Raw genomic sequence first — 14,733 nt, 5'->3', positions numbered from 1 at the left:
AAGTTGCAAAACAAAACAAATTATTGCTGACAGTGCTGTGTTAGAGGAAAAGGAACTTGGTTTGAGAGCAGTATCCTAGAAGATCCTAACTCAAATCTTGAGTTGAAGATTTATGATCAAACAAACTCCACCATAATCCCCCACAGGACACTTGTGAAGATTATTTAAGAAGCATAGAGTTTTTTATGTTACTATCATGTACTGTTACTTTTAACAAAATACTTTCAATGAGTTACTTGTCTCCTGCTTCTCTACACTTTAACAACAAGGAGCAAAATCATTAAACTTAAAGGGCATAATGCTAAGAACACATTGTACCTCCATCCTGGAGGTTCATAAGAGAATCCAAAGTCATGCAGCAGCTCTTTCCATATTAATTGTGCTGTTTTGTCTTTCTAATGATTCAGCTTTACTGTAAATTGTGTCATAGTTCAAAAAAAAAAATGTTTCCAAAGCCTGGTCACATGAGATGGTATTGCATTGTCTTGGAGGAAAATTACACAAAAGGGTTTTTACTCCAGTGGGCTGAGAGTTGGCCAAGGGGATACCCCTGCTTAGCTCAGAGTCTGCCAGCCCGCCGGCTGTGTGTGACCATGTGACTCCACTGTGCTTCCCCCCTCCAACACCAAGGGACACATCATATCTGCAGGATGACAACCTTTTGCTTTTATTGATGGGAGTTTATACAAGTAAAGAGACTATTTTTGCATCAAAAGGGCATATTAACACAAAATGCATTAAGTGTAGTGACAATATAAAATAAGTACAACAAAATGTGAGGAAATGTTTCATTGCAAAAGTACTTTTAGTACTAATATTTTGTGCATCTTTATGAAACATGCAACAGGAATTATGGAAGTCAGATGAACACTTACTGCTGTAAACGTGGAGAGAAAAATACCACTTAATGTATTGAGGATACAAAATGTATTTCAGAAGGGCCACAGTAAATACCTTTAAGATATTTGCACTGCTATAGGACATAGAGGAACATAACGAAATTCTAAGCTGTTCATGATTCATCAAGTCTCCTTGTTTGAAATACTGTATTTCCAGGCTACAAAATAAGTTTATGGGAGAGGGTTGCAGTTCCCTGTGATTCAGGCCTAAAAGGAAATAAAAGGTAAAAGGGAAAACTGAGGTCTTTATTCGCCATTTCAGAGGCTCCTGTTAAAAGTGCCAGATTACTTACATATTATTATTTTAAATCATTAAGAACAAAACAGAATTATGAGACATAAACAGCACACCAAAAATCGCAAATACATAAACACACTTAAAACAACAGCAGGACACACAGTTGTGGTGCTCGGCAGCAGTGGTCATATTCCAAAATGGTTCCAAAAGGTCCAGAAACAATATTCCATCTATCATTCAAAGTATCATGCAGTTCAAATTTTAACTTTTCTAATGAAAGTGAGACACTTGAGCCTAACAGGTATTTGTAGAGGGAGTTTTGGAACTCAGGAAAAACAGTTATCAACCTTCATTTCCATAGCTTTGTCAAAAGAAGAATTTGTGTTTTGAGCAGGACAAATGACGTTAAATATTTTTTCAACGGCTCAATGAATGCTCCTCCAGTATATTTTAGATATTTGCTATATCCATCCAGATACATGTCTTTGACATCAGACTCAGACACACTCAACACATTTCACTCACACTGTCTGAGCCCTGAAACAACACAGTGATGCAGCAGAACCCACTGCAGTGCCCCTTGGAGCCTTTACTGTAGTAACAGAGGGACATTTTCATTCCACAGCCTTCACTGAAATGAGTGTCAGTAATCCATTTCACAAGACACCCATCTGATGACATCAGTCCTGTAGCCCCCCTTGTAGATCCAGTTTTAGTAGCTGCATCAGTACAAACTTAAGTGACAAAAACAATACAACCAATGGGTTAATTTTCCCATCTATCCATCCACTGCAGCTCTTCACATACATTTCAGCGTTGCACTTCTGACAGTAATACATGTAAAACTGGTGTAAAGTGATGTTCACAATCCGAGTCCTGGAGCTTGCTGGGTTCACTTCAAGCAAGTGGTGTTCAATATTATTCTACAGAACCAGTGTGAAAATACTGTATGACGTTCAGTTAATATACAAACGTTTGTATAAATTATTTCTTTTTTTTTTAACAAAGAAGTGCAGTTACTGCGTTAACGAGTGTGGGACACTGTCCACCGAGCACAGACCACCCAAGCCTCACACTCTGTATTGCCAGGATAGACTCTGAACCACCACAATGTTGTGCTGGACAAGCGTTCACCCCAGCATAAGGGATGGATTTTGTTCATACTGAAAAGGCCTCTGTTTGTGACAAAGGCTCAACATTTACCATGACGCACTTCCTCTCATCTCTATGGCTTTATGTTGCTGGCATGCATGACTTTACAAACCATAGCGTGCATTGCAGAACAGTCTTCCGTTCCAAAGGTTCAAGTATCACAGAAGTATTGGGCTCTGCATCATGACCCTGTGGTCATCCACTGGATTTGTCCACACGTGGGATACGTCTCACTTCCTTTCATGTGGGAGGGACTCGCTCAACAGGGGAAGGAGGTCTAGATGACCCTCATCACTTTTATGAACTTCCTACTATTCACTTTCATCTGTTGTCCTCAATGTTTCTGAGAGGAAGTGAAAGATAAGCCACAGTGTTCCATTACCGGGGCTTTCATACGTTTTATTAGGAACGTACCTCACACACTGCTGCTGACTGGAAAATTTCCTCACAGTAGAAAGTGACCGGGTAATAAAATATACAGACTGGGAGGGACGGCCTCACCCCAGTGCCTGTAGGACAGCTGTTTACTTATGATGGAAAATGGGCAGTGCTCAGCTGGCTTGGGGATTAGACGGCACTTTGGCCCCTGGTTTCAGGGTTCCATGCCTCTAAAGTTATGCCACGTCATTACAGCTTCTCATGAGCCAGAAATAGATGTGGCTCAAGGGGAAATTTATATACTCACTGACATTTGCCTCTGGGAGTTTCATCTATACCAACAGCCACTAATACATGTCATTATTCTGTAACAATAGGCAAAGGCATGCTCAGGTGTTTTCCTGCTGTTAGAGCTCACAGAATTGTCATCAATTTGTTTACATTTAATTTTCATCACATTAGAAAAGATATGTTTTTTAAAGCAGAAAAACAAAATGATGGTGCTTAGTACTGCTTTTTAGAGAGCAAAGGAGGAACTTGTCAGGCCTATTTTACATGTAACAGAGATGTTGTAATCACAAGTGAGTCACAAATACATGAAAAGGAAACTACACAGATGCATATTATAATGGAAAAACACAATATATAGAAACGTGTAAAACAGAATACACAATGGGGTACAGAAGGGTCTCATTAGAATACTAATAAGAACAGAAAATCATTTTATTAGTGTCTGCTGTGTCTATGAAGATTTCACTAGTGTTTAATGGAATTATACTGGTCTCCAGTGGTATTTGTGCTGCACAGGTGTAGCAGTGGCGAACTGGAGGTCCATGTAGGAGCACTCGTCTTCAACTGGAGAGGCGTGCTTAGCAAGAAGAGCCTAGACCTCCTAAATAAACAGGTTGGGCTAATGAAGGAGAATGTGTATTTTCTTGGAGTCAAAGCCTTGGAGGGAAGTGTTGTGATGGTGGAAACTTTCAATCGGAGAACGACTAGGACTGGATGTCGGATAGAAGGGTACAGAAAACATAATGAAGACTAATGATGGTGATCACCTAAACCCTTCGGGGGTAATTACCGGAATGAGGAGGGGCTTATTCTACTCTTTGTGTGCCGACTGCGCTTTAAGCAGTCAAAATATTGTCCAATCAGGCTGGGGTTTTAGTCGGTAAGGGTCCGACAGTACGCGTATATAAGTTTTTTCGGGTCGCCTTGATGGATTTCCCCAGCCTTGGCTTGACCAAAAAAAAAAAGGGTCCCAGGCTTGGCAGCAGGTGGCGCAGTGCTTAGGGGCTGTTGCTGTACAATACAGGGACCCACATTTCAATCACACCTCATTGCAGTACTCTTCAACATGGTACTTATCCTAAACTTTTGCAGTAAAAATTACCCTGCTGCAAATGGGTAAATCAGTGTAAAGTTTATTAAATAACCCTGTGTAACATTTCATAAATAAAATAAGAATAATATAAATAAAATTAGATAAATAGAAATCGGTAACTGGTCATATAGTGGTTCTACTAGTGGCTCCTGTTTCAGGGCACTGAGAGACATCAGATGGAATGGATTTAGCGAATAACAGCAGGAATATGGTAAACCACTGAGACTAAATATGAAGAGAACCAGTTCGCAGCAGGGTAGGGAAACAGTCGACGGCGGTCTGCAGAGGACCTGAACGAAAGCAGGCTGGGGAAAACTTCTAAGGGTTTAAGACAGAAAACACTGCACATTCATCATGTGGGCAGGGATCAGAAATGACACTGTCTGTAAGCACAACCCAGATGTGGAGATCACAGAATGAGAAACAGGGGTTCGCGTGTCATATTCACACTGCACGTTTCATGACAACTAAACAGCCTTAAGTAAAATATTACACAAAAAAAAAAACAATTCACATGGGAACTTGCTGTTCCAACAACCACTGACTGGGTCCTAAGTTGAGACTGATTTCTGGAGTGTGAGCAGTAGTAAGGAGCTCTAAACACGCGCAGTGAGTGTGTGTGGCTACGGAGTTCTCTGTCATTGTCATTATGCAATTAGTGGTTACCACGTCGCGTTCCCGCCGTACAGTGTGATTATTGTGTTTGCGACGCGAACCGCGTAATGTCCCAAGGCGGGACTTTCCAGACTTTGGCCTCCGCGGCTGCGCTCCTCCCTCATCGCCTTCACTCTGCTAAAACTTTCTACGGAGTCGAACCATTCCCCATACTTTCATTTTTCACCGCGCCGCGCTGCGTTTCGCAGCAGCTCCGCAACCCCCCCTGGCCTCGGCGTTTCCCCGCCTCGCCTCGCGCTGCACGGAGTGACCACCTCCTGCCCGCCGTGGCACCCCCTCCTCGTACGTCCCATGAGCGCACTGACGGAGCGAGGATGACCGAGTCCGACTCTCCGCTCACCATCCCGGAGTGTGATCTCGTGAACCTGGTGCTCAGCCGCACGAGCGCTGGCGCGTGTCTCCGTGGCTCCTGTCGTGCGGACGGCCGGCGCGTGTCCGTGCGCCTGCTGTGCGTCACCTCTGGCCTGGACAGGTGAATGAAGCTATAACTGCGCTATTGGAACAGGTCACTGGTGCAATGGAAATGCCATGGTGCGGTATGAAACGAACAAGCTGCGCTAGCCTATGGCATATGGTCAACGCGCGCGTGTGTGTGTAACTGTAAAGTCTGCGTTGTCCGTCGCTTTGGGAAAAGTGCCTGTGCTGTGTGTGTGTTGTTGGCTTCTTATTTACGTTTACTCACAAATAAGGGCACGAAGTACTCAGTCTGTTACAGACTACTCGCCTGGAAAGATCCAACATCGAGGCATAATTTGGATTTTAATGCTCTATTTCTTATTCTGCGGGTTAGAAGCATAAAAGCAGAAGTTATGATTAGGTAAATGAATCTTACTGTGTCATTGATTGAAGGTTTAATTCCATGCAACACGTGCACGTGAATTTATGTGCATTTTTTTGTGGTGACCTTGCCGTTTTACTTAAACAGCACGTGGACGTGGTTTAAATAATAATCACGAAACACACCCTGTGTAAACAAGATTTTAATATTTTTCATTTTACCATACAATAGAAATTAACAGTACTGACGAACTGAAAGGAATCATCCTTCTTAGGTTCCAGACCATCGTGGCCCTGACAAGGAAATGTGGTCAGTGAAAGCCAGTGAGAAAAAAAGAATTACAGGGTGACAGAAAGTACACTTAACATCACATGAAACTGCCAACATCAAAAAAACACACATGCAAGTGTGTTAGAAGTTATGGCTTGACAGGCCAGAAAAAGTACTTTGTTTCCTTGTTCATGTTAAGGTAAGAAATAAAAACCCAAAGCAGTTCAGCAGTGACTGTGGTCGTCAGCGAGTTTGGCTCAGTTCCATCTCATCTGAGCTGGACAGAGGCGGTACACCTGCTGAAATATGGGTCAGTAGATGCCCACTTGGCACAAGCGGTTGTTGACGATGGATGGAGGGACACATTCTCGCTTCAGCATGCGTGCTTCTTCTGCATTGTAGGTGGTGGAAGGAGCATGTTCAGGACTTGTTGCTGGTAAGGCAGCTCCGTTCAGAGCGCTTGCTCGTTCCACTGGGCCTGTACAGGGCTGGGCCTCAAGTTGGACTGGTGTTGGAGTGGATGCAGGAGGGATCGCTTCACACCCTGCTGCATGAGGTAAGGGGTGTCAGCAGCTTTGCAGGGAACTTTGTTCTTCTCCAGGTCTCACTTCCCGTAAAACTGGCAACTTAAAATACCAGTATCCTCTGAGGCTTTCACTATTTAAGTCAATCAACCTTCTATCCGCTTAATTATATTTACATTTATTTTACAGACGTTCCTCCAAAGAGTAAAGAAGAGTGTGTCAGCAGTAGACAACAAGCTTTAGATGCAGACACCATGTTGCTAATTCACATCCTTCCAGTAACTGCCCATAGAAGTGACATTCAAACAGCAAATGCATAAATAATCATAGCAGGTGGTGTTGGACTCATTTGTGTAGCTGTCAGGAAATCAAAAAAGAAGTGACTCCAAAAGAGATGTGTTTGAGACTCTTCCTGAATGCTGGGAGGGATTCAGTACCTCTAAGGGTCAGAGGGAACTCATTCCACCACAGTGGGGTCAAAGTAAAGATCTGAAAGGGGTGGAAATCCTTTGACCATCTTGTGGGCCATAAACAATATTGAACATTCATTCTGAGTTGTTCAGAACATCTTACATGCTTTGAAGAGCTCAAAGTGTAGTATATGAACATCTACACAACAGGACTTACTGTGCTTCATACAATATGAAGGCACTGAATGGAAACAACATTTACCCCAGAAATGATCTCAGCATAAATTACCTCGACATCAGTGACTTAAAGGGAAGCTGACAGAGCTCTTGTTTCTTGTCCCAGACACAGCTATATCCTGAACTGCCCATTCCTCTTCGGCTCAGGATCCTACTGGATGTGGCAGAGGGCCTCTCTCACTTACATGCTATAGCCCTCCCTCACCTGGCTCTACGACCTACCAATGTGTTACTGGATACACAGTATCGGGCCAAGGTACTGACCCATACTAATACCCGAATCTGCTTCACCTGGATGAACTGGTACAGGTAGTCTAATTAAGACCTTGATTAATTGAGACTTTTTAAAACATGTTTTCATTCATAGTGGTTGCATGTCTAGGTGGAGTGTGGTTTGATGGACGTGCTCCAAATTTCACAGTGTTGTGAAAATATTGAAGTGTAATTATCTTACCTGGATCTCAGGTGTGACAGAGGCTCCACCAGCTAGTGTGAGTCCAACACACTTTCATCTTTATCCCCAGGTGTGCGACTGGGGCCTACAGTGGACCCAAAGCAGTGGGTCTGCTGTTTCAGCTGGATGCATGCCCTACAATAGGGACCTGGTATACATGTCTCCAGAACTCCTCCAAGGGAAGCCACCTTCGCTGCAGGCGGATGTATATAGGTGAGTCTACCTGATAAGTTGGAACCTCCTGACAGACCAGTTCATGGCATTGTAACCTTCTTAACTCACATCTCTCCTGATTTTTCTTAAAACTGATCTGTATGCTTTGACGGGCAGTGTCTCCTGAAAATGATAACAGATAATATCCTTTCAAATGTTACGATGATACAGAGGGCAACTTCAAGCTATAAAGCATTTTATAATGTGAAATTTCAGGCAGTTTGACTTCTTATAAATATTTACAAAGCCAGAGGGATAGACTGATTTTTAAATTCAGATTACATTTCCTCTTTCTAGCTTTGGCATGATGTTGCTGCAGACACTGAACAGAAGACTTCCCTCTAAAGGTATGCTAGTGAAAGAAATTTATGAGTTGAGAGGCTTTGCATGCAACTTCTTTTTAAATTATGAATTGGATTGTGAAATCTTGTGCGTATTTCCATGCATAATTGAATTTAGTGCAGTTTACTTCAGTTGAGTTGAACTGAAGCACTCCACTTTCAGAATATTACAGAAAAAGAGACAAAAAATATGAGAACTGAGAAACTGTGGTTTTCACCCTTCAAGTGGAAAGAGACCTTTTTCTTTCCAATGGGGTAACATGTGAATCTTGCACACTCAGAAGGTTCTTGAGGGAGGGGAATAGTGATCCAAAAACATGACGCATCACATTTTACATTCACATTTATTTATTTAGCAGACGCTTTAGCAGATCACCTCACCCACCAGTAGGCAGACCAGTTAGACCAGCTGGAAAACAATATCTAGAAAATTAACCAACTTACTATCAGGAAGAGGGCATGTTTTAACTGCATTCCTGCTTACATACCTGAATGCCACCACAGCAGTGACAGTGAAACTGTTGACTTAACATAATAGCAAATATAAGCACCTGTGTAGAACAGCCAATCCATCACTGTAGTAGGTATTATGAGAACACACTATAACAAGTTTGTTATCCACTTGTCTCAAACCTGTACGGCCATACTGAGCGATTACAGCTGATTTCCCCATGTAAAAGACACCTTCTCCTTGATTACAATGTATTTAGACTGGGTGGATATCACATGACTTTCAGAATCATAATGCTTGATAGCAGAGGGCGCAGTGGGTTGGATCGGGTTCTGCTCTCCAGTGGGTCTGGGGTTTGAGTCCCGCTTGGGGTGCCTTGTGACGGACTGGCGTCCCGTCCTGGGTGTGTCCCCTCCCCCTCTGGCCTTACGCCCTGTGTTGCCGGGTAGGCTCCGGTTCCCCACGACCCCGTATGGGACAAGCGGTTCAGAAAATGTGTGTGTGTGTAATGCTTGACAGCCACTCACATTTAAGATTTTTTTCCTGTACTTGATTTAATACACTGTGTAAGTGGGAGCAGTAAGCAACAAGATGTATAGCAGACTAAAGGCACACAGAAGACCAGCACTTGGTAGAGCTGCAGTGAAAGCTCTGGGAAGTGAGGTCTCAGTGGGACTTAACAATGTATTACTAAAATCAAACTATTCAGGATTTAATCAATGACACTAAGACTCAAATGTAAGAGCTGCAGTTTTGTTGCTGTTCTTCTCATGTTAGTGCTGGCCAAACACTTGCAATGCACACATTCTATCTCTAACCCAAAACTCTTAATTTAATGTCCACTTGGCCTTAGCTACGCAGTCATCACTACCACAGCCAGTGGTTTGTTCATTCAGGGAATCCCCAGCTGCAGATCCTCTTTATTGCCTATTTATAAACCATGCGACGATCCATCTGCATGACTCAGTTGCAAGGTCTAGCCACAACAGCTGTAAAGACAGATATGGAACTACACTGACAATGACACTGGTATTAGTGGATACAATGTAGATATTTTTTTAAACAGTTTAGTAAGTACCTTTTGCAGTGCTATTTTCCCTTGAGGGAATGTGAAAGCTCTTGGTCAGAAATAAAGTTCCATAACTACTGCTGCCTCAACAACATAAAGATCTGCCTTTGTGGTAGTCCCATGTAACCTCCCCATTGCACCTGTACAGATACCTGTAGCTTGAAGATACAACAGTCCCATGCCATCTGTTGGCCAGGAACTGGCACAGAACCCCTAGACCACGCTCTTAAACACCTGATAGTGCAGTCCTGCAGCAATGACCCGCAAAGTCGCCCAGCAGCTGCAGGCAAGTAACCAAGACACTATACTTTTTGATTGTCCCTCTGCAACACATGTGCTGTTTGTCCTGTTCAAGTTTTTAATGTTGAGCTTAAACCTTAAACCTCCCAACTAACTTAAAGTCTAATGTTATGCTGACAAGTGCACAAGTGCTTAACTGATAAAAGGTCATTCTTCAAAGCTCTTGCTTTGTGTGATGTTCTAATTTCTACTTGCCTCACTTATGGGACTCCTTTCTACTGGTAACCTTCCTGCATAACCCAAGGCATTGTGGAAATCTAACAGTAACTATTATCCACAAGTCACTGACTGCTCGACTGTGGTATCTTATGGTAGTTTAACCAAATTTTCTGTGATCCTTCTCTCTATCCTCAGAGTGTATGCTGGAGCTGAGGAAGGCACTGTTGACCTTTGACCCAGAGGCCCCAACAAGGGCAGTACTTCAGTTAATGGCATACAAGGTACTTGACTGAGTTCTGTGGAATACACACACACACACTTTCTGAACCGCTTGTCCCATATGGGGTCGTGGGGAACCAGAGCCTACCCGGCAACACAGGGCATAAGGCCAGAGGGGGAGGGGACACACCCAGGATATTGTGTTCTAAACCCTCTCCTTCAAACACAGTGAACTTCCATTCCTGGGTTTAATACAAGCTCTTTGGCATTTACCATTGTTTCCATATCAACGATAAGAAAGTGCTTCCAACTTACAGTGCCGTGAAAAAATATTTGCCTCCTTCCTGATTTTTTTTTTTGTATATTTGTCACAGTTAAATGATTGAGATCAAATCAATTTTAATATTACACAAAAATAACCAGAGTAAATACAAAATGCAGTTTTTAAATGATAATTTCATTTAAGGGAAAAAGCTGTCCAAACCTACCTGGCCCTATGTGAAAAAATAATTGCCCCCTAAACCTAATAACTGGTTGTGCCACCCTTGGCGGCAGCAACTGCACTGAAGCATTTGCGATAACTGGAAATGAGTCTTTCACATCGCCGTGGAAGAATTTTGGCCCACTCTTCTTTACAGAATTGTTTTAATTCAGCCACATTGGAGGGTTTTTGAGCATGAACGGCCTGTTTAAGGTTATGCCACAGCATCTCAGTCGGATTTAAGTCCGGACTTTGACTAGGCCACTCCAAAACCTTAATTTTGGTGTTTTTGAGCCATTCAGAGGTGGACTTGCTGGTGTGTTTCGGATCATTGTCCTGCTGCATAACCCAAGTGCGCTTGAGCTTGAGGTTATGAACTGATGTTGCCGGACATTCTCCTTCAGGATTTTCTGGTAGAGTGCAGAATTCATGGTTCCATCAATTATGGCAAGTCGTCCAGGTCCTGAAGCTGCAAAGCAGCCCCAGACCATCACACTCCCACCACCATGTTTGACTGTTGGTATAATGTTCTTTTTATGAAATGCTGTGTTAGTTTTATGCCAGATGTAACGGGACACACACACCTTCCAAAAATTTCAACTTTTGTCTCATCAGTCCACAGAATATTTGCCCAAAAGTCTTGGGGATAATCAAGATGTTTTTTGGCAAATGTGAGCCTTTGTGTTCTTTTTGGTCAGCAGTGGCTTTCACCTTGGAACTCTCCCATGGATGCCATTTTTGCCCAGTCTCTTTCTTATTGTTGAATCGTGAACACTGATCTTAACTGAGGCAAGTGAGGCCTGCAGTTCTTTAGATGTTGTTCTGGGTTCTTTTATGAGCTCCTGGATGAGTCGTCGTTGCGTTCTTGGAGTAATTTTGGTAGGCCGTCCACTCCTGGGAAGGTTCACCACTGTTCCAAGTTTTTTCCATTTGTGGATAATGGCTCTCACTATGGTTCGCTGGACTCCCAAAGCCTTAGAAATGGCTTTGTAACCCTTTCCAGACTGATACATGTCAGTTACTTTGTTTCTCATCTGTTCTTGAATTTCTTTAGATCGTGGCATGATGCATTGCTTTTTGAGATGTGCTTCACTGTGTCAGACAGGTTCTGTTTAAGTGATTTCTTGATTCAACAGGTCTGGCAGTAATCAGGCCTGGGTGTGGCAAGTGAAATTTAACTCAGCTTTCCAAAAAATGTGGTTAATCACAGTTCATTCATAATTTAATTTAATAAATTAAATCATCATTTAAAAACTGAATTTTGTATTTACTTGGGTTATCTTTGTGTAATATTAAAATTTGTTTGATGATCTCAATAATTTAAGTGTGACAAATATGCAAAAAAAAATCAGGGAGAGGGCAAATACTTTTTCACGGCACTGTAGGTGTAGCAAGGGGATATGTGTCATGGAAGCCTAATTTGTCATGCTAGTATTTCTGTGTAACTCATCTTAATACTAATATTTTTGGTGCCCCAGTAGCTGAAGTGTTATTAAGCCCTAGTCTAAATAGGAACCAGTTCTGTGGTTATGCAGATTAAAAAAACGGAAAGCATTATGTCTGCTGTCCAGGAGAAGGCGCTACTGGGATGCAAAGACCAACAAACTACAGAACTAAAAGTAGACATCAATAATTTGGAGGTAAGAAAATGAATTTTGATTTCTCAACCAATGACTAGGAATAGCATTGTATGAGTACTGTCCATTGTAACCTATAGCATTTTAGTCCCCTGTTCTTTGAATGCCATACTCATGTAATGAGCTCATTAGACAGTAAAAATGGCATGCTTGCATGGGGACAATTGGTAGTATATTGGCTCGAGCTGCTGCCTGTGCACCCAAAGATCACAAGTTCAATCCACCCCCCTGGCTGTAGTACCTTTGAGCAAGGTACTTACCCTAATTTGCTTTAGTAAGATTACCTGACTGTATAAAGGGGTAAATATTTGTAATCTTAACACTGTAAGTTGTTTTGCAGAAAAGTGTCAGCTACATGAATGAAGTCACTGTTCTCCCCATGTTTCCTTGCAATATACAAAGACATATTTCAGGTTAGATGATGACACGTAATATTGCTCATTATGTGTATCTGTGTCTCTTAGTCTGATGTATATATGAGTGAATGACTTGGGAGTTCAGTGTACAGTACCTAAAATAGTAATTAAGTTTGAGTAAAAGTGTCAGTTAAATACTAGATAGTAATAATTGAATGTTGTTTTGGAAAAATGCATCTCCTACATGAATAAATCATTGCCAGACTCATTCCCAGCATCCCATGTCTGGGGCTGCCAAGATCTTGTTTAGTTTATAACAATGACATTACAGGTGTTGTGTATAAAGGGTTTTCATCCTAGTGCACTGAAGTGATTGCAGATATATCATATTAATGTTACTGAGACTGTTTTACATCTCTTCGGGACAAGAACATAATACATCTGTTTCTGTCATCAACAGGTATACAGTTGCTGCAAGGACACGAAAAGCACCTTCACAAAGATGGGCATCCTGAACTTGGTCCAGAAAGTCACATTAACGCCACATCCTCCTACAGCTGGTGTCACTGGCACAACTCAGCAAAACCCAACACGGCACATGTTATGTTCAGGCAAGACATCTTTACAAATGGATGAAATTACAAAAAATATAAGCATTTCATGCTAGGACACAATGCTAAAGAACACCACGTAAATGATGTACGCTTCACGTATATTATTGCAGATAAGCACCTAATAACACAGCATGCTTCTGAAGAAACTGCAAGCAGCGTACTGCAATCTTTTGGACGACTTAGAAGTCAGAGTGTGCCAGAGTACCAGCAACAGAACGAAACTGGGAGGGCCAGTTTTCAGCAGGGTTCTTCTCCCCTTCCCACTCCAACTCTCCCCATGGGGTTCAGACATGGTCGCCATAGTAAGGCTTGCTGTCGATGCCCAGGCTTCTTTTTCTCTCTTGCGTGCTCTCTCACTTTCTCACGTAGCGCTGCAATGCTTCTTCATTTACATTCGTACTCTATTCTGGCTACAGCTGTGACTGTGTTGCCCAGCACGCAGTGTACTTACACCCACATTCACCTTGGTCTTAAACCCTTTGCGATTTGGTTACCGAAAGAACAGCAGAGCCCTTCATAAGTGTATAAGTTCTTCACATAGACTTTTTTGCAACTCCAAAAACAAGTTAAGCATTCTAGAACTGCAGATGAATGAGAGAAGTAAAGAAGACTATATTGCTTTTTTTCTTCTTTGGCAGATGTACCTCTGTGCTTTTTGCCGGGACCAAGCTGCTGTCGGATATTGCAAGAGAGGCGGGAGGCCATTGTGCGGGGTATGACTGAGGGTCGTCTTAACAACCTTCTGGACGTGCTGAGGTCCAGGAAAGCCCTCAGTCAGGAGGAGTATGAACTAATCACAGCTGCATTGACACTTGCTGCACGCACACGATCTCTGCTGGACACATGCCTGTGTTTGGGGGAGGGTGTAGCCAGGCTGGTTGCCTTCACCCTGGGCCTAGTCTCCACACCGACTATCCATGGCCCCTCCCGTCTTTCATACTGACAGGGGCTACCATTGAACACTGGTATTTCAACTGTGAATAGAATAGAACCTAACTAATATGTATTTATCAATGAGGTCTTTTGTTTTAGTAATAGGTTCATTTTCATTGAACTGCCCTATACATGTCTTAAACCAGTGTATATCGCAGAAGAAGGGCACTGCCAAGTCTTTCTAAAGGAGATGTCCAAGAACAGTGTGGATTAAGTCTGATATGTATAGGAACTGTGAATTGCTTCTCTCTACCAAGGAATGCAGTATTTTGCCATGCACTGTGCTTTTCTGCAGTTGCTATTATTTTGCTATTTAACGAAAAGGAGAACACCCAAAAACAGTAGGTAAGGTGTATGGTAAACACCCTGGGAACAGGCCAGGGGACAACCACTCTTGAGTGGTGAATATTACTGGGTAAGTTTCCTTTTAATTATTTATTATGTAGGGTTTTAAGTGAGGGGGTGCAGTGGGCTTGACTGGGTCCTGCTCTCTGGTTCAAGTCCCACTTGGGGTGCCTTGCAACAGACTAGTGTCCTGTCCTGGGTGTGTCCCTCCCTCCC

General features: G+C 42.6%; 1 protein-coding gene across 1 annotated transcript; it reads left to right on the top strand.

Annotated features, from left to right (window-relative positions):
- The first annotated feature begins 4,672 nt into the window (after positions 1-4,672).
- LOC108937842 (receptor-interacting serine/threonine-protein kinase 2) lies at positions 4,673-14,627 on the top strand. The gene is made up of 8 exons (XM_029257099.1): positions 4,673-5,198; positions 6,177-6,330; positions 7,052-7,201; positions 7,470-7,612; positions 7,910-7,959; positions 9,622-9,759; positions 13,350-13,541; positions 13,878-14,627. The coding sequence occupies exons 1-8, from the start codon at positions 4,774-4,776 to the stop codon at positions 14,180-14,182; spliced, it is 1,557 nt and encodes a 518-aa protein (XP_029112932.1). The 5' UTR covers positions 4,673-4,773; the 3' UTR covers positions 14,183-14,627.
- The last annotated feature ends 106 nt before the right edge of the window (positions 14,628-14,733 follow it).

Source organism: Scleropages formosus, chromosome 1 (genome assembly GCF_900964775.1).
Source record: "Scleropages formosus chromosome 1, fSclFor1.1, whole genome shotgun sequence".
NCBI lineage: Eukaryota > Metazoa > Chordata > Actinopteri > Osteoglossiformes > Osteoglossidae > Scleropages > Scleropages formosus.
The sequence above is the reverse complement of the archived record's forward strand: the minus strand, read 5'-3'. Positions and strand labels throughout refer to the sequence as shown.